Below are 27217 nucleotides of genomic sequence, written 5' to 3'. Positions count from 1 at the left end.
CTCATGGCACCACACCCTTAAGTGTTTCATCAAGATGTTTCCCAATATGCATAGTAGGTTCAACCTGGCAGCATGCCATTATTCAGGTTTTTTTCCCCCCTTCTTTTTTTAATTTAGAGTACAAGAGTAAGGTTGCATAGACAGGGTACACAGTCATGCCTTCTGGTGTTCAAACTTGTATATGGAAAAAGGATTCAGTGGATTTTAATGTAAAAATATATCTGTATGGTGTACCCACAGACACAAAGGGAAAATGTGAGATAAGGGTATTCTTAAAATACTCAGCATACCACAATACACTTATTTGTGACGTGATACACTTATAAGGGACATCAGATCTGGAAAGTTCCTGGGCATAGAGTGTTCTGTGTACTGGGATGTTTGGATGCTGTCACTTTACCACTGTGGCAAGTCGCTCAAGTTTGCTGACTGTGAAGTGATTGGACGCTTTATGTCCCAGGAAGCCCTGTGTGTTTCACCTTCTGGCTCTCCCTTCTAGTTATGCTGTCATAGCTAGTCTTGCTGGAGTCCCTGCCTGATATTTGCACAATAATGTACATTGTCTTTAACCATCACATGATCACAAGCATACCTAATCAATCAATCAATCAATCACTCTCTCTCTCTCTCTCTCTCTCTCTCTCTCATACATCCTACTCCTGAGCTCCCAGTGTTCTGAGTTTCCAATGTGACTGCTTCTGATCCCCCCGACACTCTTCCCCTGGTTGGAGTCTCGTCGCTTGGTGGTGCTCACTGGTGCTAAGGATAGATCTGCGTTGACAGCCCGTTACACAGGGGACTGCTGTAGACAGAGCCACTTAGAGACTATCGCACCATCGTTGAACTGCCGTTGCATCAGTCAGCTTTTGGTCAGCTTCTCACTTTATCATTTTCACCCTATGTTTCTATACTTCTGTAAAACTGCTTTGAGACAATGTAAATATAATTGTGCTATCCAAATAAATTTTAAAATGTGCATTGCAATTACTGAGACAAAATCAGTCTACTTTCATGTTAGACAAAAGCTCTAAGCACATAATCATGAAACATTATAAGATTAATCGAATGCTCTTTGGATAGTTAAAGGTTTTACTTCCCAAAAAGGAACTTCTCTCTGTTAGAAGAATTTGATTTAAGAATCACATTTAAATCACTTTAAAACAGAATAATAGGAACAGCAGCTATTTATTAAAAAACCCCATGAGTGCTTGCCAGTTGGCCAATAAACCGCTAGAACTCCAGGAAACTCAGCTCTCCGGCATTGTTTTTTTTTCTATGGAACTCATGAGCTGGTCAATGACTGATGAGTCACTGGCATTCTGTAAGGGGGAAAAACAATTGTATTAGCTAGTTGGGGTTTTTTCTGCGGGCCAAGACTTTATAATGCTGCTTTTGACTTCAGGATTAAGGAGTGAGGGTTTGACTGGTTAATCTAAACATACACATTGCCTCAGCTTTAATTTGTAAGGATTTAAAATAGACAGGTCTGCTGAGACAAGACTCACGCCACACCCTTACATCTACACTATTCATTAGAGCACTTATTATAGTGTGCTTAAATAAGCGTTTTCTACATTGCCCTCTAGTGTATATATATGGCCACTAACTTTGATTAGTAACACTATACAGTACATTAGTGCTTCATGCAATGCATCTTAAAAAAATGTGTTCAGTTATTAGATCAAAATAAGGAGGAAAAAATAAATATCCTGGGATTTTATAAGAGGTCATATGAGTTTATACCACAGCTCAGTACTATGCTCCGTTCTCAGAAGGTATTGATTAATGTTCAACAAAAAAAAATTAGCAGCTCATACAATAAATCACAAGCTCATAATGTGCTTTTTCTATGTTAAAATTTCTATAGTAACACAGTATCACAAAGACTTGTATGGCAGATTTTCCACATAAACAAATTTTCCTAGAATTTCCTTTGGGGCTCAATATAGAACACCAGCCAGCTAGCCAGCCAGCTAGCCAGCCAGCCTGCCTATCTATCTGTCTGTCTGTCTGTCTGTCTGTCTGTCTGTCTGTCTGTCTGTCTATCTATCTATCTATCTATCTATCTATCTATCTATCTATCTATCTATCTATCTATCTATCTATCTATCACTGTGTGGCTGTTGATCAAAGGAGAAGAAATTGACTGTTTATAACTGCTGTAGAATAAGTGAGAGCAGACATTAATTCATTTCATAGATGTTCCAGAACATTAAATGTTAATATATATATAAATATATTAACATTTAATGTTCTGGAACAACTATGAAATGAATTAATATCTGCTCTCACTTATTCTACAGCAGTTTTATATATATATATATAGTTGGGCAAATTGTTGTGGAAATGCTATTACTGGAAAATCTTTGGGTGGTGATGACTCTTGTATCTTGGTGTATGCTCAATATAGCTTAGTCAGCACACTGTGATAAATTCTAACACTTCTGAAGTAGACCTAGAACACTGATACTGTTCACCCACTGCATGCTATTTATTTAGCACAACACCCTAGGAAGTGCATTTCATATATGCCCAACCTTTGTATTTGTCAGGACTGGCGGAAACCAAAGTTTTGGACCAACATATATTTTAATTTAATATGTCTGTCATATAATTGGATCCTCTTGGAGCTCACCCAGATCTGGCCTGGTTGTCTCCTCAACACCCTTGGGCCAACTAATGAAAGGTGTGATGATAAGAAAACTACAGCCCTGATTTGGCAGCACATATCCAAGCACGAACCTGATCTCAAGTCTGGTCCTGGAGAATAAGAGTTAACAATTTGGACAGATCCCTGCTCTAAGCCTTGTTGACCAGTTTTGAGTGTCTTAGGAGATAAAGCTGTATCAGACTCTTCCTATACGACGTGGTAAGGTTTCAGCTGCGGTTCAAATGAAAGCACCATGGTGTAGTTTGGCAGCTGGGAGGTCAGCAGGCTCTGTATAGTCTGCTTGGTGTGTGGTTAAAGCCTTCGTTCTCTACAAAGGCCTTAAACTGAAACAGTAGAATGCTGATTGCAGCCTCCATTTCAGAGACATTTGTAAGCGAGAGCAGACAGGGAGTCTAGCAAACACAAGGCAAATGTGCTAACCACTAAGCCACCATGCCAGCATCCTTTATATTGCATTTAAAATGACAGCATTTAGCAGACACCCTTATCCTTAGTGACTTACAGAAGTGCTTTATAGTCTAATAATATAATAAATAATATAAAAGGAATTTTTGGATATTTTACATAAATATGTTCCATTTCACACATATAGCAAGTGGAGGCATCTTCTACTGAAATGTTTAATCTTTAGACCACAAATTCTTACTGATACTACAAGTTCATTAACACAAGAATATACATATTTTAAGAATAATCTGAGAAACAGTAAGAGTGAAGAAAAAATACAAAAAAAGTACACACCAGGGGCATTACCAGACTTAAAAGTTTGCTGTGCCCCAGTAAATTGATGAGCGTCTGAAGGCTGAATAGGCTTTCCGATTCAATGAAGGTCATCGATTACATCATTTGAATTGTTTAAAACAGGAAGGTGAATTGTAACATCAGCTGAAGACAAAATATCCTGCGCAACCTCTTCATACACTTCATCCCTCTCTCTTGTGCTCTTCATCCATCAGACGTCAGACGATAATTTATAATACAACATTGTAGCTGAGGACTGAGGATAGGTACAAAAGCTACCAGGCTAATGTTTATTGCTGTCTTAATGAGCAGGATGTGGGGGTTTGAAGTATTTTTGTAAAATTCTTGGGGCTTGTGCCCCAGTAGGTCCACCCTCATATTCAGTAACTTGTAGAACCACCTTTAGCAACAATAACTTGAACTAAAGAGGAAATGAGAGAAACTGATCTATCTATTTTGAAGCCAGAGATAGTAATTTAGTTAGCCACAAAATGCAGAACTGAAAACATTTCTTTAGATTTGAATAAGTACTTCGAAAAAACCACCAGGGTCATATTCACATCATTTTGTGTCACACATTTGTAGCACGAATGATTAATGAAGTCATTAAGAACAGAGAAAGTTTCTATCAAATGACAAATTTTAATACTCTCATTATTCGAAATGCATACGAATATTCCCAGCTCAGCAAAAAAACTAAACTAAAACATTTTTTTTTAAATAAAATTAATAGATATAACACAAAATAACACACAGATGAAAGAAACATTAAATTGTTAAAGACTACAATAGTGGAGAAGCAGGCAGTTTTTATTAAATGCCAGTTCTGTATCAGTTCTGTACAGGTCACTGCTAATTCTTCATTAACTTTCCTCAGTTTATTTGTTGTCAACAACTTTTCTTCTGGTGATTATCTACAAAACTAACCTATGAATATAAGATCAAACCTTGACTGGTGAGTCAAATAATCATGCAAATGGAAAACTGAATTCAGTTGAATTAATATATTTGCTTTTCTGCTTTATGTGGAGAGTGTTTTACATGAATTTTTGAACTGTAAATGTTGCTGCTATTTTTGCCCAGGGGATTTATTTGGTCATTTACTTTTACCAAAGCTAGCTCAAATGTTTGTATTTGTTTAGCATTAGAATTTTTAGAAATACACTCAAACCTATTTAAAATACTTATTAATCCCCATTTTTGTTCGTAGTTAATGAATATATTATATCTGCGTAATGATGAATAATCAGTGTTGCTGCTCCCTATTTGGGGTCACTACAACAGATCATCCTAGCCACATATTTGATTTTGCCACAGGATTTACACCAGATGACCTTCCTGCCATTTTAGGCTTGGGACCGGCTCTGAGAGTTAACCCCTCAGTGGCTGGAGTGATTCCCAGCCTGGGAATGAAGCGTAAGAGAGTAAACATGCTTTTTAAATGAACAACTGAGCAAGACGTTTAAATGGATTAATCTTGTCTTCACATAGTCCTCTGTGGTGGTATATGTAGTTTTTACTGAGCATCCTGCAGAAGAAAAAGACAGAAAGACTTATTAAGCACGGTGGTTTAGTGGTTAGCACATTTGCCTCACACCTCCAGCGTCCTGGGTTCGAGTCTCCCGCTCATTGTGTGTGTGGAGTTTGCATGTTTTCCCTGTGCTTGGTGGGTTTCCTCCCACAGTCCAAAGACATGCTTCTAGGCTGATTGGAGTCTCAAAATTGCCCAGAGTGTGTGTGTGCCCTGCGATTGGTTGGCACTCCGTCCAGGGTGTATCCTGCCTTGATGCCCGATGACGCCTGAGGCTCCCGATGATAGATTGGATAAGTGGTACGGACAATGAAATTTTCAACTCAATACTTTTTGAGAACGTTACTGTCTTGAAGTACTCATTTTATGCATTATTCTTAAATAAAAAACAGTTAGTTCACTAATTTAATTGGTCAAGTGTCGTTTACTTTAACCACACTGCAATGTTTCATTGTATCAAACTGCTCGTATGTGTTCGCCACATTAAATTCCACTTCCTATTTCGAAACCACTACTAGAGTAAATTTAGTGACATCCACAGCAGACATGATATGATACTTTCCAGGAATATAACATTGGGCTTAAATTATGAAAGCTCATCAAATGAGGATGAAAAGGAAGAATGGATGCTAGTTCTCCCGGTGAGGTGCTTTATAAAGTAAATGTGGCTTCTTTCTACCTTTATGAAGGATGCTTTAAAAAAGTTAAACCTACTAATAAATATATTCTCATCAGTTGATATAAAAATAATAAATGCTATTTTGGTATTTGAGAAATTTTGTTGTACATTGTTAGATTTTTACAACTTTTTTTCTAGCTCAGTCATACCTTCTAAAAAAAATTATGTCTAGAATTTTTGCCAAAGTGCTAAAAAATGACCATGTGTGGTAAAAATACAATGTGTGTGTGTGAAATGACACATAAAGCCTCACCATCTCCCCCTCAGCAATGTTTCTTCTCAGACGTTCCCAGAAGTGTGTCCTCTCTGCCTCGTCCTGTGGCCAGTCCAGATAGGTGTGTGATTTGACCAGCTTAGCCAAGCTATGAAAAGGTATACAGCTTGCTATTAAATTGTGTAAATGATTTTTTTTGTTTTAAACTTACTTTGTGTGATAACTTTACTTGCAAATTATCATAATTATTCTTTCCAAGAATACTTCAGAAATCACTGGCTTGCAAAGGGAATGATCATTTTTCTACTTTTATTAATATCAATTTGTTTTTAAATAGAGATATTGGTCATTTGAAGCTTGAAAAAAGCAACTAATAACTGATTTCTGTTATTTCCAGGAAAGGCACAATATAAGGACAGGGGAAAAATTAAGTACACCCACAATTAATTGTAGATTTTTATTTATTAGGGAATAAAAAACAATTATGTGGTTCCCACAAATGTCTATAAATACACAAATAATTCCAGGTTGCAAAAAGAAACCCACTACAGGTTTTAGCACATGGTCATTTTTTGCCAGAATTTAAACCTACATTGAGAAACAAGTTGGGGAAAAATAAGTACACCCTTTCGAATTCCACAGTCATTAAGAGAGCAATTGGCAGCCAGTTGTAACTAATGAAATACACAAGATATCATCAGGAAGTGTGACTGCTTCTATAAAAGCAGAAAAGTAGGAAGTTCTATACTGGAGTGCTTGAGTGTGTAGCAAGAATAAAGGACATCAGCCATGATCTCTGAGAAAGTAATTGTTGTTGCTCATCAACCTGGGAAGGGTTATAAGGCCATCTCCAAACAATTTAAAATTCACAATTCAAACATTGAGAAGAATTGTTTACACATGGAGAGTTTTCAAGACAATTGCCAATTATTACCAGTAAGCTTTAAACTGTAAAGTAAGGTGATGGAGAAGTTATATTTTGGGCTGGTTTTGCAGCCACAGGGCCTGGGAAACTTGCAGCTATTGACACAATTATGAAATCCACTTTATACCAGAATATTCTTGAGACTAATTTGAGGCCATCTGTCCAGCAGCTTAACTTGGGATGAAATTGGGTCATGCAACAAGACAAGCATAGAAGAAAAAAAATGTTGGAATGGCCAAATCAAAGTCCAGTCCTCAATCCACTGAAATGATGTGATGGGATAATAAAAGCATTGTGCATTAACAAATTCCTACAGACCTATTCGTAATGTAATAAATAGTGGGGCAAAATTTCTCCAAAATGATGTGAGACGGATAAACTCCTACATTTACTTCAGGTTATTGTTGCTAAAAGTGTTTCTTAATATCATTGGATCATAGGGTATACTTATTTTTTCCCACCTGGCTCCTGAATGTTGGTTTAGTTTTTGGGATTAAATGACTACATATAAAAATCTGTTGTGTTTGTTGTTGTTGTCGTCATCTGAGGTTATTTGCTGGAAGAAATTGGTGAGAACTGTTATTTAGGCCCGGTAAAAAATAAAAATATTGAATCAAAGGAATTAATAAATAAATTAATAAATAAAGTTTGTGATAACATTTGACATGTAAAAATTAAAAGTAAAAACTGTCCCACTAACATACTAATCTCTGTAAATAAACAAAACCACTGTTACATTTGCTTGTTATCGCCAAGAAAAATGCAATTGCTTAATGGTCATGTGATGTTTTTTTTTTTTACCGGTGAAAAGTGCTGAGCTCAAATGGGGAGATGTGCTCAAGAAAGATGAGAATGAGACGATGCTTCTGTTCTTCAAGCAGTCGATATGTCGCCATTCGCATCTCCAGACTGCACCAGTCGCTTCGCAGATACTGACGACTTAGCACACACATCGTACGCCTGCTGCTGTAGATGCTCTCTGCTATGTTATCAACTATCCCCTTTCCCACCTAAAAACAAATCAATTAAAATAAGCACCATTAAAATAATTACTATTGTACTGATGTTGAAAACTTGAATCTAAATAAACAAATGTATTTTTATTAGTTAACTTCTTTAAAGCTGTATACACACGTTGTCACCTGTTTGAAGGTATCTCTAAAATATAAAGACTAGGCCTTAATTTTTTTTTTTGCTCATAACACATCGATATCACATAGCATCTTAATTAACACCATCTAATGTTTAGTTTATTTGTATAACTTTTACCTCAAAGTCTCTGTTGTGTAAGCAGAGTCGCAGCCTGGGTTGGCCTTGTTCCTCCAGCCGTGGGGCCAACTCCTCAAAGACCCAAGCTTCATCACGGTGACTGAATGACACAAATGCATCATATTTCATGTCTTCTTCAACTTCTAGTTCATCCCCTCTGTGCCTTTGCCTTCTCCTCCTCCAAGCTTTGCCAAACTTCCTTTCCGTATATCCTCGAAGTCGGAAGATGAGGACCATGCAAGGCCAGTAAGCAAAGCGATAGCTAAGAGCACTTACAAGCAGTAGACTGATGAGGTTGACAGTGCCCAAATAGCACAAGTACTGCCTATCTGTCTGACATAACTTTTCCATAGTGGACAATAAATTCAGTTTCTGGTAACGCCAGACACATTGCTGCTCCGGCAGATTGATCACCTTTGCTCGTGTGTTCTGCGCCCATTCTAGGAACCAGTCAGCCTGACAGTCACATCGAAAGACCACTCTTTCAATCACAACAGCTTTCAGAACTGGCATGGCATCAAACATCCCATCCTGTAAGATTAAAGGCTTTTCACTGTAAAGATGCAACAGCTCCAGTGAGTGCAGATCTCTGAACATCGCCTTCGTCAGAATATTCAGGCGGCAGTTATAGAGTACAAGGATCTGTAGCCGGTCCAGATTCCAGAAGGTTATACTGGGATCAGGGAGGTTTAAGAAATTAAGGTTGATGAGTTTGAGGCGTTTGAGATAACGCAATTTGCTGATTTCTGTGTAATTCTGGACTGTCTGCTCAGGATTAGCTGTCAACTCTAAGGATTCAAGATGTGAAAAATAAGGAACAAAAAAGTCATACTTAAAATAAAAGGTGATTCCACTCAGCTTAAACTCTCGGACAGATTCCAAAAAGGGAGAATAGTTGTCTCCAAGGGTGAGCTGGTCTCCTTTTAATTCAAATATGAGGCTTTTATTGGGTCTTCCAGCATTTCCCAAAAAGAGATTAGTCCCAACATATGCATCAATACTGAGACGCTCCAGGTTCTCCGGAAGCCCATAAAACAACAAGTTCAGATATAATACATAGACGTACTCCAACCTTCCGAATGTAATTTCACGCAGCTCCTTCTGGTTTCTAAATACCCCATTCTCAATTCTCTCAATCACATTTTCATCCAGAAGGAGAACTTCTAGAGAACAGAGAGACTGAAAGTCATTGGCAGCAAGTATTTTGATCCTGTTCAAGTTAAGTTTGAGAATCTTAAGATGACGCAGACCACTGAACGCTTCCGGTTCTAGTGTCGCAATCGCATTTCCATTAAGAAGAAGCTGCTCGAGTAAAGGGGTGCAAACAAACTGGTGTGTTTTGACTACAGTTAGCAGATTGTTCATTAGATTCAGAGTAGTTACATTCCAAACAGTCCCATTGGCAGCAGCACAGAATGAGGCTTCACTCAGTGCCATTCTGACCAACTCCACTGTCTGTATTCCCGCTATGCTTCTCCAGAATCCTGGGTCCAGCTGCTGGACTTTGGTATTATATATACTAAGCACTTTAAGTTCTTTTCCACAATCTTTTAAATCTTCCATTGACAGTGAATCTAGGCGTATATAGGATAGCTCAAGAGAGTGGAGATTGATGTTAGAAACTAGTTGGCACACTTCTTTGCAGTTGGTAGAATATTCTTTTAAAGAAGCTCCAGACAACGCAATGTTGCTCACTTTTCCAATTCCAGACTCCCAAATTTCTCCTAGCCATACACCATAAAAATTTAGAGAAAGCCTTGAAAGGTTTTGAAACGCTACCAAAGAGTGGGCCTCTATTTTTTTAATAGAGTTTTTACTAAGATCTAAAACTTGTATTCCTGCCAGCACAGCTGTAGGCCATGATGGACAGCCTCTTTTTCTGATGGAAGTGATGCCGCTGTCAATCACTTCTAGGTATTTTAAGTGGGTCATTTCATTTGGGACATTGCATAAAACCTCACTAAGTTTTTTCACACATACAGTGTCCAGAGATAACTTAACTAAACTGACCAGATGCTCAAATGTGCTATTGGGAATGCCAGAAAACTGAAATCCCATTAAGGATATTTCCTCTAGATGATCCAATCCAGCAAAAACAGGAGTGTCCAATACAATATTGCTGCAATCAGAGGAACTGAAAGCAACATACAGATATTTAAGGTTGAAAAGGCCAGAAAAGGCACCAGACTGAACCCTTCTGAGATTATATCCACGGATTTCCAGAAATTCTAAGGTTGCAAGGTGCGAGAAAGCATTAGCTGGAATGACTGTAGCATCACCGTAAATGCAAAGAAATCGGATTCCTGTTTCAAGCTCCAAGAGATCCTTTCGGAAGTCCAAGACGTTGCATTCGCCATAGGGACCAAGCCCAGGCTGAGGAGAGCAGACTGTATGAACGTCACGGAGGAGATGCTCTTCAAAAGTCATGCAGCGTTTACTAATGAGAGCAGTGACACCAGCAGACGTACTAAAATACAGAATGACTCTCAAGCAGAAACACAGAGACGAACACACAGTTACTGGCTTATACATACCCATATTCTGAGTAGCTACTGTATATTTCATATTTTCTTGTTTATTCAGAGCAGCGTTTCATCGTTGTGGTTCGCCTTTGACTGTACAGTTTGCGTATTTAAAGTTTAGGTGGATTCATGTTTTTCACTTCAGTTTTATTTAAATCAAGTAAACTGCATTTGAGGAAGGACATGCACTGTTAGTGTAGCATCAATGCAGCAGCTTAGTAAACTCAAGGGCATAAGAATGCTGAGAGGAAATACACTTGGACTGAGAGATTTCTGAAGATTAGTAGAGGGATATTTCAGATTCTTCACAGAAACCTGGATCTTTTATAATTCGAGTTTGTCCTTGATTCAATTTTCCATTAAACTGGTTAGAGACAAAAGTTTGGGTACATTTAGCTTTATTAGTGAAATGAAAAATGAAATGTGTTACGTTTCACGAGTTAGCATTCAGCAAGACCACAGCGTATAAGCAGAACTGAAAAAACGCACATTGCTATTTTAGAATCGCTGTTTTGTTTGACTGATTTCATGAAAAGATAATTGCAATAAAGATGGTTTACTGTAGTCCCTGATATTCTCTATTCCCAAGCACAGACATTTTAGCTTTATCCATAGTACTCATTGTACATATTAAATTATTGCATAAAGAAAGTACCTAAACAATTGAGTGAACAGGTTAATAATATATGACCTAAAATGCAATTTCTCATTCAGATCTGTGCCATGCTTTTTACATAGATTTGTACACTTGTTATAATCACTGTAAGACATTTCAAATTGAAAGCTTCATACGGTTTTGTATTTTGTATCAATAAAATAATCACTGCAAGATGGACGTTTTGTGTCATACATGTGGACAAATATTTAAATGTTGTACCACGTGACAATATTTTTCATCTGTAAACAAACCGTACTGTAAAGTGCAATACATGAAAGGATGAGTAAAGTTCATGCTGACCATGCCCGTCTACTCTATACAATGTCAACTAGGTGTAAGAATACTTTCGCAACAAATCTCAAATTTGTTCTCAAAGCTAAACATTCCCACAGAAAAAAAAATTAATAAATAAGCAAAACACACAATTGGAAATGTGGTCCAGAACAGGAATTATAGTACACTGTGAAGAAATCTTAGCACTGCTAGCAACGGTTAAGGCTCTAGGTTACTGATCAGAATGTCAGAAGCCACAGGACTGCCAAGATGCTGCTGTTGGGCCCTTGACCTTCTCCTCTCCAGAGGTGCTGTATCATGAGCTCTGACCCCATTTCCCTAAGCTGGGATATGTGCTGTATTGTACAGTATATGTGACATTAAAGGCTTGCTTCTTCTACATGCAGCAAGTAATGTTTTTCAAAAATCGAAGAATCTGACTTCCAAAAACTGCTGCATACAAATACTTTTGCACACCTTGTCTATGGATGAATGTATACTCCAATATATGGCCAAAAGTATGTGGACACCTGACCAATCACACCCATATGTGGTTCTTCTCCAACCTTTTGCCACAAAGTCGGAAGCACAAAACTGTATAGAATGTCCTCGTATGAAGTGTCTACAATTTTTCTTCCCTGGAACTAAGAGATACAACACATCCAAAATGACAATGCTCCTGTGCACAAAGCGAGCTGAATGAAGACATGGTTTGCTAAGGCTGGTGTGAAAGTACTCCTGCACAGAACCCTGACCTCATTCCTACCGAACACTAAAACACTGACTGCACCCCAGACCTCCTCACCTGACATCATTGTCTGATCTCATTAATGCTCGTGGCTGAATGGACACAAATCCCCATAAATTTAGTAGACGGTCTTTCCCAAAGAATGGAGTCGGAGAAGGGGGACTAAATCTGGAATAGGATGTTCAACAAGTGGTGTCCAATCTTTTAGCCATATACTGAACATTCTATGAAGCAATGGCAAAGCAGCCCTTATATTTGCAATGAATGCTATTTGTTCTAGTTTATGTGGTGGATAGATGGCTGTTTATGGGAAATAACACTAAAAGTCAAATTACTGGACCACTTAGTCAATAGAAGTACCTTATTTCTAACTTTCTCTCACTCACACACACATTTTTTATGCAGACATTTAGGGCAGCAAGCACAGTTGCTTACTTAGTTAGTAAAACCCATGTCATCAGTCATGAACCACAGAGTTGGTATCATGTTATAGAAAATAACGTCCATACACTCATACGCTTACATTTACAGCCAGGAAACAGTAGTACAGTAGCAGTGCTTAGATTTCCTTGTTTCGAACCAAACAGGTGCGTGTAAATGTGGAACCCTCATATTACAAATGATTCGCTTTACGCTTCAGAGCTAGAACTACACACGACACACTTTAATTAAGATCCTGTCTATAATGCTACCCTTTTACCCCTTCATCCTTTTCCTTCCACTTCCACCTCTTTTCTCTTCCTTCCCCTCTTTCTCTTGGAGCACAAAGGTGTCCATTGCTTTTTCTGCAAATCCATTCATCTCGTTCTCTAGCTCTTCATCATCATCGTCGTCATCGTCATTATCGTCGTTGTCGTCATCATCATCATCTGCCATGTCTTCCAAAATATTCTCCACATCCTCCACAAACTCACTGAATGGTATCTGGTCATGGACGAAAACTCCGTCAGTGAAGAACTCACCGATCAGCTTGCTCAGTTCCTCTTTTCTGGAAGTTTGGTCCCCGTGTCCTTCAAGTTTGGTCAAATAGGCAGAGATGAACGCCTCGAAATCTTGTTTGGAAACAGGAGCAAGTCCCTCTGCGTGTGCACAAGCTGTGACATCAGCGCACTCTTCCGTTGACCCGTAAAAGTGACGGATCTTCTCCCTTTGTTTATCCCAGTAGTTAACGTGCACGTGGTCTTTGCTCTGTTTTCGGTCACTGTACGAATGATGTGATGCCTCATGCTTGCCTTTTCTGCTCATCTTGTCCTCTTTTTTAGGATTCTTGTCTTTGTATTGTTTCTCCTCCTTCCATCCTTCAGTATTCTGTCCACTTTTAGGTTTGTTTTTCTCTTTCCCACCCCGGTGCTTCTCCCCCCTTTCTTTTCTTCCATTGTCATCATTGTGATCATCTTTCTTGCCTTTCCGAGTTTTCTCCTTTTGGATTTTCTCACTGTACTTTTCGTCACCTGATGTTCCTCTCTCTTTTTCATCACCCCATTCCTTTCTCTCTTTCCAGTCCTTCTTTTTGTCACTTTTCTCTTTCCATTCTTTATCATTCCGGCTAGCTTGTTTATCCCTTTTCCATTCTTCCTCTTTTTTCCAGGCTTTTTGCTTCCATTCCTTATCTTCTTTTCCTTTCCTGTCAACAAACTCTCCATGTTTTTCCTTTTCCCACTTTTTTTCTCCTTTCCACTCTTTTTTCCCACTCCTTTCCTTAAGCTCTCTTTTTTCTCCATCAAGCTTCCATCTTTGGGCATCTTCTTGCTTATGATCTTTCTGCCTGTTTTTCCCTTCTCCCTTGCGCCTCCCATGTTTGTCTTCTTCTTTCTCCCACTTTTTTTGATCCTTTGTGCTTTTTCCCTTGCCATCTTGCTCATCTATCTTTATACGTTTCTCCTTCTTCCATTCCTTATTTTCTGTCTTAGGATCTTTCTCTTTATGCGACCCTTTTTTATCCTTTTTCCCTTTCCTCTCCTGACTACCAGGTACCTCTTCTTGTCCAGCAGAGGGCACCACAGCTTGCTCACTCCCTAGGAGACAGAATGTACGTTGATCAGTGAACAAGGTAAACAAACTAGAGTGACATTAATCAGCAGAAGCTTGGGCTTTGTACCTGTATTCTGAGTGAGCTTCGTAACTTTATCCCTTAGACTCTCCAGCTCTTTCTGCATAGCTGGAAGTGCTTCAAGCTCCTTATTTAATCTCTCACTCTCTCTCTTTACCATTTCTTTCTCTTGCTCGTACTCTTTCTGGAGGACAGGCAGTTTATCCATCTCTTTTCTCATCCTCTGATTTTCTGCTTCCAGCTCTTCCCTTCTCAGTCTCTCCTTGGTTCCTTCCTCCACTTGCATTTGTGCAGCCTTTAATTCCACTTCCTGTTTCTTTAATTAAAAATAAAAAGAAAAGAAGAGAAAACAATGAATAATATACTGGGAATTTAAAAGAGTTAGATAAATTTTTTTTAAAGATGATGAAACTACCTGAAGCTGTGCCTGTAAGCCTTCAATTTCCTGGTTCTCCTTGGCCATTTTGTCCAGCATTTCTGGTGGCTGGACTCCAGCAGGTGTGTCTCCTTGAGCATCGGGATTCAACCAATCCTAACACACACACCAATTTTCCTGTTGTTATAGAACTCTAACTCTATATATAGGACATGCACCAGCTTGTGCATGATATTCCCTTCCAAAAACATCCAGGCAGCTCAGGAACAGCACATTTCAGACAAATCTTAGTTCCCCTTTTTCATTTTAAACAAAATATCTTACACCCTGCAGCTTAATGACTAATGACTATTGTAGTCTAGACGTGTCCCATTTGAACAAATACTAGCAATGACAACAAGAACTAACCTTTTTTTCGTCTGGATATTTCATGTCCCTGACATCAGCATCTCCCTCTAAAAAGTAGAAAGCAAAATTTCAGTCAATTCTTCCAAGACAACACGATAAACTGAGCTACATTATAAAGCACAACATTAAATAATTTTAAGGATAATGTAAGATTAAGGAGATATATTTCATACAGGAGGAACTCCTTAAATGTGTGAGTAAACATGCACACAGGAAGTTAAAAATAAATTAAATACTGTGTACTTCACACAACTGAAATAAGATGCACTTCACTTATACTTATTTACACAAACACGTTCATTCCATCATACAAATGATTTATACATTCACTCAAGTCATGCAATTCGGCTAACTTCTGTATATGAACAGCAATAAATGCTAATCATAGATTTAAATTCATTTACAGTTTCTATAGACAGTGAGTCTTGAATAATTAGACACACCTACCTTCTAATTACACTCGAGTGATTTTATCAGGTACAGTAAGTGTATAGATACACTCTGTAGGTATACAGTTAATGCCTCTTTTACTCTTTTATATATATATATAATATCTGGATAGTAGTCATCTTTTTCCATTGGTTAATGTAGAAAAGGCAAACTAATAAGCAACAGATAAGCTATAGCGACTAATAAAACTATATGGATGTATACCTGATAAAATTCTCAGTGCCTGGAGATACAAGGTAGGTGTACCTACAAACGTTTCCTCCACTTGTCAGTAATTTCTTGAAAACAATATTTTTTTTGCTCATGCTCTCCGCAGGACACATCACACGGCAAACAGGGTTGATTCTTCGAGTTTCACTGTTAGGCCCTTGACATGTGCCATTGTTGAAAAAATTAGGAGTATATCACAAAGCACAGCTTACTTTGCAGAATACACTATATTGAACAATTTATGTCCAGATAATTATGAAAATTATGATCACTCCTAGTATTAATTGAATTCAATTAAGAAAATAAGAGCTTTAGTCAAAATGGCTGTTCGACTGGCTTATATTTAAACAGGAGCAGTGACTAAAGGGATAGCTGCATTTATCTCTACGAAAAACTTGAGGAAATAAGTTTGGAAATTGTTGTTGTATGCACACATCCAATGACTGTGACCCACATGCACTAGTGTTATGTCTAAGGAGAAACAGATCAGCTCCTGTACTTCAGGTGACTGTCATGTGATGTCACTGAATGGAACGGTTTCTTTTGTGATGATAATATCCCTATCAATATCCCACATATACTGCATTGACTATGCACTATGGCCTTGAGAGTCAGCAGACCTCAACCCAGTCTGAGCGTCATGTTAGACAGCACTCTCCAGCACCATCATCAAAACACAGACTAAAGGTCGTCATCATTAGGAAGAATGGTGGTGGAAATTTATATTTTACTTTAAAAACAAATACTGTGCTTAATCACGTGATCACTTTTCCATTTTCTTACATTTTGTGAATTCGGTAATTCACACATGAAACTGAAGAATCACCCACCTAAAGCAACATGCCAATCAAACTAATCATTACCCATCAATATCTAATCAAAGATAACTACTGTTTGGAAACTGGCATGCAATATGCAGAAATTGCTCCATTCCTTTCTCATTATAATTTAACCAACCGTGCACACACACACACACACACACACACACACACACACACACAACCTACCGTCATCCAGATCCATGAGCACACCTGCAGAATAATACAGCCCTGTCTCAGCAAGCCCTTTAACTCCACCAAGAAATATTCATGACTTTATAGATTAGAGTCTGGATTCCATGATAAATATTTTACCAGAGAAGAATATGGTGCCCAGGCCCAGAAGAATGAGGGCTCCAAAAATGCACTTGTTCAAAGTGAACCCGAAGTCTCCTTCTCCTTCTCTCTGTGGATGTCTGAACTGCTCTTCCTCAGCCTCTTCCTCCTCCTCATCATCTCGATGGTACAAAGGGGTCAGGACAGAGACATTCCTCCTCCTTAATCCATCACCCTCAGTCACTTTCTCTTCCTGCGTACACTCTGTACGGAAAGAGAGACACTTTATGTTTCTACAGTGCATACACTCACCGACCAAATTATTAGGATCATCTATATTCCTGCTCACTGATGTCATTTTCTTATCAGCCAATCACGTGGCAGCAGAGAACAGAGAACTGTTCATTCTGTTAGCAGAAAGACCTTGTTTATGTAAAAAGGTCAGGGGTGATTTGAACTGACAGGAAGGTAGGAAGTGATCTTCTCTTGTTGTAGCCCTCCACCTCATGGTTCAATGTGTTGTGTATTCAGAGATGCATTTTTGATCACCATGGTCATAAAGAGTGGTTATTTCAGTAACCTTAGCGTTCCTGTCAGCTCCAACAGGTCTATCTATTGTTCTCTGACCTTTCTCTTCAACAAGACGTTTTCACCTACATAACTGCCACTTGTTGGGTTTTTTTGTGTTCTGCACCATTTGATGTAACTGATACAGACTGTAGTGTAGTGTGTGAAAATCCCAGCAGTTTTTCCACATTTTAATGCTTAATATAAATTCAACGCCAGTTCTTTAATTGTATATTTATCATTTTCGCTAATGCCATATGATTTGCTGATTAGATAATTACATGAATGAGCAGATTTTATTAAAGTGGCTTGTGAGTGTAAATGTTGTGCTAGCATTCCCTTCCAAAAATAAACAAGTTTACCGCTCATTAGACAAATCACCTCCTCCACCTCCTTTTGACAAGAATAAACACTAATACAAGTAGTCCTGCTATTTATACAGTACAAATACTAAAAATACATCTTGTGAGCTAATAAAATAGAAATAGTTCTTGGAAATCATGTTGTTTTTATGAGTCATCGGTCAAAATGCAGTGTTAGGGGGAGGAAAAGCCAGGAGCAGTTTAAAGCGGATTTGAGTTAGTATTTCAGTGACATATCCCTGAAAATTCAGTAATGGCCACACTGACTTTAAGCTCTGCTGTATGGATTAATGCCTCTTTCATTCCAACTGATTAATGCATCATTAGTGCAATTATCTCAGCAAGCGGTACTGCCCCACACTGAAATGCTGTGGTAATCTCGCTCTGCACCATAATGCAATGTGGATTGAGGCTATGCTCTTACACAGAGACTGGGGCTTCGCTAGATCTGGTTCTATTTCTGGAATTCCTTAGGGCTCTGGAAATCAGTGTGCCTGTGCAGTTGTTCCACATCCAGCAGACACCCAGTTTCTCGAGTTGTTAAGAACAATGAAACCCTTTAATATGTGCTATTTAACATTGTGCCGGGGTGCCTGGGCAAAATACTCCTCACATGGTCAAAATGTAAATATTGAGCTATAAAATTTTGCTGGTTTTGTAAATTATTTCATTATCATATTATAACGAATGCAGTGTTTATATTAACAAAGATAACGGACAATAGTTTAGTTTGGCTGGCCATGGTGGCACAGTGGGTAGTGCTGCTCACCTCACTGCTCCAAGGTTTGATCCTGAGCTCAGGTTACTGTCTGTCTGGAGTTTTTGCCTGTTCTCCTTGTGTATGTGCAGCTTCCTCCAGACTCTCTATTCTCCCAAAAACATGCCAGTAGGTGGATTGGCCAAGATCACATCCCCCTAGTGTCAATGTGTGTGTGCACGATGCCCTACAATGTACTGGTGTCCAATCCATTCCTGCCTCATGCTGACAGTCTCTGGATTTGCCACAACCCTCATGTGGATAAAGTGGCTAGTGAAGATGAATGAACAAATGACTGTCCTATCAATAATAACCAGATTAAAAACGATCTATTACTGCATTTGTATAGATTACTATTTGACTATGTCTAGCTATGTCTACATACTTTGCCTTTAGTATGCACTGCCAGTTTTTCAGATGTTTACACTGTCATAATTACAGCTGCTTATGAATAATGTTGATAACTTAGTAGATAACTGCATCAGACTGAGTGTATTAAAAAAAAAGCAGAAGTACAAATATTATGCAGCTGCTGCAGGCAAACTGCTAAAATTACAAGTGTATTACGAAAAGTGACACCTCAAAAAGTCCAAATATCTGAAATATAGTAATATATAGTATTTATGGTAAGATAGGATTACCACAAAGCAAACATAAGCTTATAAAAAGTTATTATTCCATGTTTACAAATGGCAGATAATGCCAATTATGATTTGGGTAAAAATGTCTCAAAATAATCTTACAATAATCTTCACTTTCAGTGTAGGAGGTCAGTTTTTACACTGTAGCATAGACAAGATGCACAGAGTAGATTATTAACCCTCTCATATTTCAGTGCTGTCTAATGCAGAACAGATAAAGCTGTCTGGGGCATTCAGTCATGCAACGCCTGAGCACTCCATACCAGACCTGTCAATATCCGTCACTCTCCATTAAGTCCAGCAACCAAAACTTAAAGAAGAAAATGTGTATAAAAAAAAGATGTTAAATTCCTTCTTGTTTTGGGTTTAGTGCATCTGTAAAACTGGGACAATTTTGTCGTGTGACTTATTTCTCACCTTCTCTCAGTGTCTTCCTCAGTTCACCCTTCTTTTCCCCTTGTAAAAGCCCCTCTTCCTCTTCTTCTTCTTCTTCTTCTGCCACTGCTGCTCCGGAAAGTGTAGCGGACACGGGCGAAGGGCTGATGTGTGTGTAAGAGTCAGAGAATGATTCTGTTTCAGTTAGGGGTTGGTCATCAACACCTTGCTCTCCAGAGTCAGGGGTCAAAGTGGTCAGGTTTTCAACGTTAGCAGGGATGCTGGACGCCGTACCCTCCCTCTCAGGGGTACTGTGCAAAACAGCTGCATCTTCACTGCTCTCTAGTGGCGTCACCTAGTAAACAATATGCAGATCTATCACACCCATGCAAAGTCTGCTGCTGCGTGCATCCAAATGTGTTCAGTAAACTGAAAGCAGCAACTTTTTTATTTTTATTATAACCCATTACCAAAACCAGTTCTAGTTCTATTACTGATGGAAAAAATAATAGTTCTATCAACCTATTTTTTAAACATTCATCAATAACAGGGTTTAAAACTTAAAATGAAGTTTCAAATCTGTTTCAGATCAAAACAAGTTTTTTTTTTTATTATTTATTTCCAGTTTGAATTATGTACACTAAGTGTGAACTGTACATAGTATTAACCTGATTCGGTTAACACTACAAAAATCATGCCTCCTTAACCCAGCAACCCAGGTTCGATCCTGCATTTGGATAAGCAATATTACTCAGGGCTTTTGAAATACACAATCACATTGTGCTCAATATAGGAAAACAACATGTGCTAATGTACTGTAACCACCATTTATATTAAACCAAAGCAAACAAACAAATTAAGTGAACTAAGTAAGTTTTTTTTTCCAGGGAAGACAAATTTCCATCGTGCTAGCCAGCTAGCAAGCAGTGAATCCATACCAGGGACATTCTGTAAAACACATGCATCTGCTGTGCAGCTGAAGGCAATCCAACATAACTAGGCTTGCTCAGTTTCCTTGTTTTGTCTATTTTATGTTTTCTTATTTTCAATTTGTAATTTTTGTAAATTAAGAATGACTCAATTCAATAAACAGATTTAATTCAGGGATTCAGGCTTCTGTTAACTATGTTTTCTAATGAGCTTCAGTATTTCCTGTGCATGTGCATTTTTTGCATTACTGAGGTCTCCATCAGTGCAGTGGAAAAAAAAAAAAATGAAGGATTTGTTAGAACGTTAAAATGTGCAACTTTATCAATGATCTCTCAAAGTTTAAGGCTCTGGGTTACTGATCAAAAGGGTGATGGTTCAAACCAAAAGCTGAAAATAAAGGCTTCTTCTTTTTCTAAGCCAAACATATTGTATTTGGTTTATTTTACACTGTTAGTGCACTTCAAGCTGTTCCTACATTTTTCATTGTTCATGCTGTAATTGTTCTGAAATGAAATGAGGAAGGCGCAAGTCCAGACCTGTGGTGGATCAGGAGGATGAGTTGGCTCTGTGGATGTGTCTGTGAGCGCTGAGGACTGTGCGAGAGCTGGTTCTGCATGCACTTTTCCCTGACCGTCAGACAGCGGACCCATACTCTCTACTCCAGCCTCCTGTAGAAGAACAAAGAGCAAAACTTTCATTTATATTCCATAACCCATTTCCCTTAGCCCACTCTGTAACCCATTTTCTCAGCATTTGACTGCTAATATTAACGTCATTAAGGTTTTCATCAACCATTCATTTGCACACAAGACCTGAATCAAAGAGACTCAAAAATGGCTCAATATTACAAAGACCGTTTTATGCTTTGTGAGGCAGACAGGTCGATTCATCAAAAGCATAGGCGTAGAAGAGGGAAGAATCAGTTAAATGAGGAAAAAAAATTGATAGGAACCATGGCAGTCTGATTCATATACAATTTCAGTCTGAAACATTTACTCTTTCTGTGTGAAACTATACCGAGGTAGTGGCCAGTTGAAAGCAGTAAAGGATTTCCTAAATGCTAATACTGTTTGCTAAACTCCATGTACATTTAGAGGTGTATTTTATAGGGGAAGCGAAAGTTTCTGGACATTGCAAATACACTTTAATGGCCCTCTTTTGACTTCAGAATATGATTAGAATGAAGCATGTGGCCCAATGACATCAACTAGTCCAGTCTAAAGTCCAGTGCATTATTACAAAAAGTGCACCCAAAAACTCAAACTATTGCCATCTTGAACCCTGATCCTATGCCCTTCATAACTGTCAGTACCGATGCAAGGAGATAATGACTCAAACATTATTAGAGCTGTGAAAATCACAACCTCCACAGTACACGGGTGAATATATCACAATCCACCATCCAAAGAAGAGCAGAAATATACAGGCTGAACCACAAGATCCAAATCAGCAGTGAGAATCAGAAAGCTAGATCACAAAGAAATACAGAGATGAGGCATAAAAGGGTCTGGAACCAAGAATAACTTCTCCCGGAGTGATTGGAATGTCAAAGTGTGGTGGTAGTGTCATGGCTTGGTCTTGGATCTTTATTGATGATGTAACTCATGATGGTAGCAGCATAACAATTTCAGACATCTACAGAAACATTGTCTGCTAATTTACAGAGAAATGCATCCAATCTATTTGGAAGACAGTTCACCATGCATCAAGACAATGACCTAAAACACACTGCCAATGCAACAAAGGACATCAGGAGGGAAAGCGGAAGGATTTAGACCAGCCAATTCAATCAGACCTTAACGCAAATGTGCACCATTTCACCTCCTGAAGAGGAAACTGAAGGGAGAAACCCCAGAAACAAAAAATAGTCTTCACCAAAGAAGAAGAATGGAACATTTTGGTGAGTTTTGGTCAGTGAGTCAACAGACTGATGCAGTTATTGCAAGCAAATATTAAATGTTATTCATTCCAATACTTTTGCACACACAAAAACTGAATGTCGCCACCAAAAGGTGACATGTTCTAAAATGAATAATACACCTTAATTTTCTAATCAGGAAATGAAAGCTGAAATTCTGATCCATTGCCTCGTATTCACCTTTTAATGCAAACCCAAGAACGGCATTTGCTATTCCAATACTTTTGGAGGGGACTGTATTTAGTGTGTAATCACAGACTTGGTCATATGATTTCTTATGCCTTGTGCACCAAGTCATCAGTAAGTGAAGTGATAGTTCAATGTGCAGGGTCTCATTTAGTAAACATGTTTTTCCTTTATTTCCTTCTGTCCTGTCCTCACATCCTCAGAGGAATATCCAAATGAATGAGGAAAGGAATCAAGGAGGAACATAAAAAAAAAAAAAAAGAAGAGGAGCACCCACAGACTCGCAATGCCTACCTTAACAACAGAACACACACACACCTTTACCTCTGGAGCAAGAATGGTCCAACTGTTGCTATTGGTGCTGCTGTTGTTGGCCATCGCCCCCCGATGCCTCGCTTCAGCAACTGCAAGACACAAAAGGGATCATCTTTGCAGCCAGGGTAGGTAACAGAGTGGCAGATTAATTTCCATGTTCCATCACATATTTGAATGCTGAATGACAAAGCGCTTTGTCCGCTTATCTGACAATGAGTAGGAAGTGAATGGAAACTAACAGACCTATGACACAATGGAGAGAAAACAGAGTGGCTGAAAGTCTACAGGATTTGAAGCTGCTGGAAATACTACTATCTTCATTAGTAGTTATCTCACATTGTGCTGTCAGCTACTGGGCCTTTCCTTTGGACAGCAAGTGTTTTGGCAGAGACCTGTGTAACTAAGGCGGTCACTAACTACACACACAACAAAAAAAATAAAAAAGACGGAAGCGGAAGACTCTTGGCATCACTGGTGAAAAACAAAAAAGTGAAGAGTTACAGCTCAAGCCTTGAATACAAGTGAGAAAACAAGAAATTGGTGCTTTTTCCAACTAGGTCACTAATTTGTGTTTACGACTGGTCTCTACTTTTCAATACATGTTCCTCATGTTCCTCAACTAACATCCTAAGGTTTAGGATAGTAGGACGAATATATTGAGCATATTGTATATGCTGTTTAAATAATATTTAGAATATGGCTCATATAAAATATGCTATTTATCGTATATAGTAAAAAATACTAAATTTATTAACATCACAGCACTCCAGAAAAACTAATCAGGTGCTCTGTGACACACTTCACACTACATTAAGGATCCTTTTAATCCTTGTCACAGTAATTTGGGTCTGCTAATAGAAATTCCCCCTTGAGAGGTTAGTAAATGTAGCCCTGGGCTGTGATGGGAACTCAGGATATAGTGGAATTAGAGAAGAGCTAAAAATAAGGCTGTAAGAAAGGCCGCTCTATTGAGCTGAATGCTTAATAGATGGAACCGTTTAATAGTCCTCTTTTTTTTTTTTTTTTTTTTTAAAGTGGTGTTATAGCTTATATATCTTTCCATGCACTGTGAATTCTGCTTGAACAAACAAATCACATTCATGTTTGTTGACTTCATGATAATCTTCAGCTCAAGCTGGATAACTCCTCTTTCTACATTTGGGGAAAAAAATGTATGTATGTAGCACCAGCCAAAAGTTCTCATGCTTTCCTGTAATGTTAGAAACAAATGTTTCCTGTACAATGCAGTGCAGTTGCTTCTTGTTTCAGATCATCTGCGCAAAATATCCTCTCATGCATCATTTTAATTATTTGTAAAAAATAATGGTTAATAGTTAAGAGTGAATTCAAAAAAGGGTCTGGGCTTCTGCACAATATCTCGAGTACCATAACAATATTAAAGTTAAGGATGCATGAATCTAATGCTGTGTGTTGATGTCAGGGCTGAAATTTGGTATCGGACTAAATTCACGATCGACTGATACTGCCGGCACTGTGGTGCACGAGTGAGACATGCAAAACTCTGTCTGCATGGATTTCCTCCTGGTTTACCGGTTACCGGCTCTCACCTTTAGAAAACAAAATAAATTGTGTAGGATTGAATGAGTGTGTGTGGTGCTCTGTGATACACTGGTGTTCTGGCTGTGTTCCTGGGAAAGGCTCCAGATCCTCCACGACCTTGACCAGGATAAAGCTCTTACTGAAGATGAATGAATGAATGAATGAGCTGATGCAGTGTGCATCATCGTGGTACTGATGTATTATATGACCAGCTGAGGGGTGGCTCACTTGTTACAAGGATGTCAACATCACGTGTTTCCAAGCTCTGATATCAATACTGTATGGAAGATTGTGGGGGAAGTGGGATTTGTACAGCTACACTACATTGCCAAAAGTTTTGGGACACCCCTCCAAATCATCGAATTCAGGTGTTGGGCTTGGCCCCTCAGTTCCAGTGAAAGGAACTCTTAATGCTTCAGCATACCAAGACATTTTGGACAATTTCATGCTCCCAACTTTGTGGGCACAGTTTGTTGATGACCCCTTCCTGTTCCAACATGACTGTACACCAGTGCACAAAGCAAGGTCCATAAAGACATGGATGAGTGAGTTTGGTGTGGAGGAACTTAACTGACCTCAACCTGATAGAACACCTCTGGGATGAATTAGAGCGGAGACTGTGAGCCAGACCTTCTCGTCCAACATCAGTGCCTGACCTCACAAACGCACTTCAAGAGGAATGGTCAAAAATTCCCATAAACACACTCCTAAACCTTGTGGAAAGCTTTCCCAGAAGAGTTGATGATGTTATAGCTGCAAATTGCGGGCCAACTCCATATTACATTCATGGGCATGTAAAGGCAGACGTACCAGTTTTGGTCTGGCTCACAGTCTCCACTCTAATTCATCCCAAAGGTGTTCTATCAAGCTGAGGTCAGTTAAGTTCCTCTACACCAAACTCGCTCATCCATGTCTTTATGGACCTTGCTTTGTGCACTGGTGTACAGTCATGTTGGAACAGGAAGGGGTCATCCCCAAAATGTTCCCACAAAGTTGTGGCATGATACTGTCCAAAATGTCTTGGTATGCTGAAACATTAAGAATTCCTTTCACTGGAACTAAGGGGCCAAGTCCAACCCCTGAATTCAATGATTTGAAGGATTGTATGCCTTAAGCTTTATATGAATTGCAGTGATTTTATTATAAGACATTACTGAAATTGAGTCACTTACAGTGTCCAAAACGGTTTAATAGATACAAAATATAAAATCTGTGTTATTAGAGCAGGGAATGAGGGTCAGTTAGACTAGTGTGTTTCCATAATATTGTAGTAAATGTGAATCTTGTGATTCATATAGAAGTGTTTTCTCTACGAAAACCCTATATTCCCATGTCACATATTTACGGTTTAATACAAAATTCCACACGTCTTGCCTGAGTTAGTTAAGGTTATTGTCTTCAAATCTGCAGAAACATCGCCGTTAATGTCCTTCATTTTCCCCCCTTCTCGACCCAGCTCCAGAAAATGACCAAACAAGGTAAAAGTTTGTCTTAACTAAAACTGCTTAAGAGCTCCATCTCGAACCCGCCACCTTCAACAGCCCATGCAGTGCACTATTCATGTACGTACTTACATCCAGCCCAAAGTGTCATCACATCAACAGATGTGTGCTATAAATAAAAGTTTAAAATGGCGTCCTTACAACAAGAGAGCGAATTTAGGATGAAGCTGAGTCTATCAGAAGTTTGTCCATCTTACAAAATAAACTTTAAGACTAATTTGTACACGGCTGTGTTCGCATCAACAACGCGCCTGAACGTGGGCTGAATTCCAATAAGACTCTTACACCCTGGATAGGCGCACTAAGGAGAACAGAAATTAAACAGCTTTCTACGCCTTTTGTAGTGAACTACACAGCTGAAAGAGACAGACTTATAAACCCTGTACACACACACTAAGCCGGAAATGAAGTGAAAGTTTGCGGATATGCAAAAGTCTACAAGTAGGTTACACAACACAAGCCTGTTCCACGTTCATTTCATATATCACATCATTCTCATATTTTAAGAAAGTAATGTTGCTTCTGCACGAATATAACCTTACCTCAAGTCGTCTGAAACCTTTTAAACCCCGCAAGTACTCCTCTCTTTCGAGCGACAGTAAGTTTCAAGCTGTTTCCAGCTCTCGTCTGTCCTTCGCTGCTCTACCCCAATGGCAGCTGACAATTTCCCCAACGCTCCGCCCCCACACTCAAAAGCGCACCAATCACAAGCCAGTAAGGCCATGCTTTTAGAGACAATTACTGACAAGCACAGGTGTCAAGTGAAAGATATAAGAAACAGTCCTGTAAAATCATTCAACTTCATACACAAGAGCTCTATAAATAATAGTTTTTACTTTGACAGTATTCAGCAGGCAAACAGGCAAATCTGTTGAAAACATATCCTCTTCAATTCAAGACCTCTTCAATTATTATGGCTTTGTGGACTCTAATTCATAATGACAAAGTGAACATGACACATGAGCAATGGATATATATATATATATATATATATATATATATATATATATATATATATATATATATATATATATATATATGGCTCTGTTTCTTCTCTTCTTTTCTGTATGTATGTATGTATGTGTGTACGTGTATGTGTATACATTGAGACTAAGAAAAGAAGAGAAGAAACAGAGCCCCACACACACACACACACACACACACATATATCTTATTATATAATCTTCATTGATTGCACATTCCACCAGTAAGAGCAGAGTGTGAAGGTTTAATTAGCAGAGTAATAGCACAGTTTTGCTTAAAATATTGCAATGCACACAACATT

General features: G+C 38.6%; 2 protein-coding genes across 11 annotated transcripts; both read right to left on the bottom strand.

Annotated features, from left to right (window-relative positions):
• Positions 1–3309: 3309 nt before the first annotated feature.
• Positions 3310–10783, bottom strand: LOC131352004 (toll-like receptor 13). 2 transcript variants are annotated; one of them, XM_058387809.1, is made up of 4 exons: positions 8031–10783; positions 7563–7771; positions 5876–5984; positions 3310–4940 (listed from the first exon to the last, which is right to left on the bottom strand). In XM_058387809.1, exons 1-4 carry the CDS (start codon positions 10593–10595, stop codon positions 4929–4931), a joined length of 2895 nt encoding a protein of 964 aa, XP_058243792.1. In that variant the 5' UTR covers positions 10596–10783; the 3' UTR covers positions 3310–4928. The 2 variants fall into 2 exon arrangements, with proteins under 2 accessions (XP_058243792.1, XP_058243800.1); XM_058387817.1 differs by lacking the exons at positions 3310–4940; positions 5876–5984 and adding an exon at positions 6280–7317.
• Positions 10784–10933: 150 nt separating this feature from the next.
• On the bottom strand, positions 10934–26616 carry pbxip1b (pre-B-cell leukemia homeobox interacting protein 1b). Of its 9 annotated transcripts, none has more exons than XM_058387875.1 (10): positions 26475–26616; positions 22874–22959; positions 20988–21119; positions 19564–19876; positions 16859–17083; positions 16733–16756; positions 15066–15112; positions 14697–14813; positions 14330–14597; positions 10934–14246 (listed from the first exon to the last, which is right to left on the bottom strand). In XM_058387875.1, the coding sequence occupies exons 2-10, from the start codon at positions 22931–22933 to the stop codon at positions 12928–12930; spliced, it is 2505 nt and encodes an 834-aa protein (XP_058243858.1). In that variant the 5' UTR covers positions 22934–22959; positions 26475–26616; the 3' UTR covers positions 10934–12927. The 9 variants fall into 9 exon arrangements, with proteins under 9 accessions (XP_058243858.1, XP_058243872.1, XP_058243865.1 ...); XM_058387889.1 differs by having other exon boundaries at positions 22880–22959; XM_058387882.1 differs by lacking the exon at positions 26475–26616 and adding an exon at positions 26074–26193.
• Positions 26617–27217: the final 601 nt, after the last annotated feature.

This window comes from Hemibagrus wyckioides, linkage group LG01 (genome assembly GCF_019097595.1).
Source record: "Hemibagrus wyckioides isolate EC202008001 linkage group LG01, SWU_Hwy_1.0, whole genome shotgun sequence".
Classification (NCBI taxonomy): Eukaryota; Metazoa; Chordata; class Actinopteri; order Siluriformes; family Bagridae; genus Hemibagrus; species Hemibagrus wyckioides.
Note: the sequence above shows the minus strand (reverse complement) of the source record. Positions and strands in the feature narration are given on the sequence as shown.

Coding starts and splice junctions, on each gene's coding strand:
- LOC131352004 (XM_058387809.1), bottom strand. CDS start 10,595: ATGAAATATACAGTAGCTACTCAGAATATGGGTATGTATAAGCCAGTA. Junction 7,772..8,030: donor TACACAACAGAGACTTTGAG/GTAAAAGTTATA, acceptor ATTTGTTTTTAG/GTGGGAAAGGGGATAGTTGA. Junction 5,985..7,562: donor GAGCTCAGCACTTTTCACCG/GTAAAAAAAAAA, acceptor ACCTTTTCATAG/CTTGGCTAAGCTGGTCAAAT.
- pbxip1b (XM_058387830.1), bottom strand. CDS start 25,865: ATGAAGGACATTAACGGCGATGTTTCTGCAGATTTGAAGACAATAACC. Junction 17,084..19,563: donor GAGGAAGACACTGAGAGAAG/GTGAGAAATAAG, acceptor CTTTCCGTACAG/AGTGTACGCAGGAAGAGAAA. Junction 14,247..14,329: donor GAAGCTCACTCAGAATACAG/GTACAAAGCCCA, acceptor TCTGTCTCCTAG/GGAGTGAGCAAGCTGTGGTG.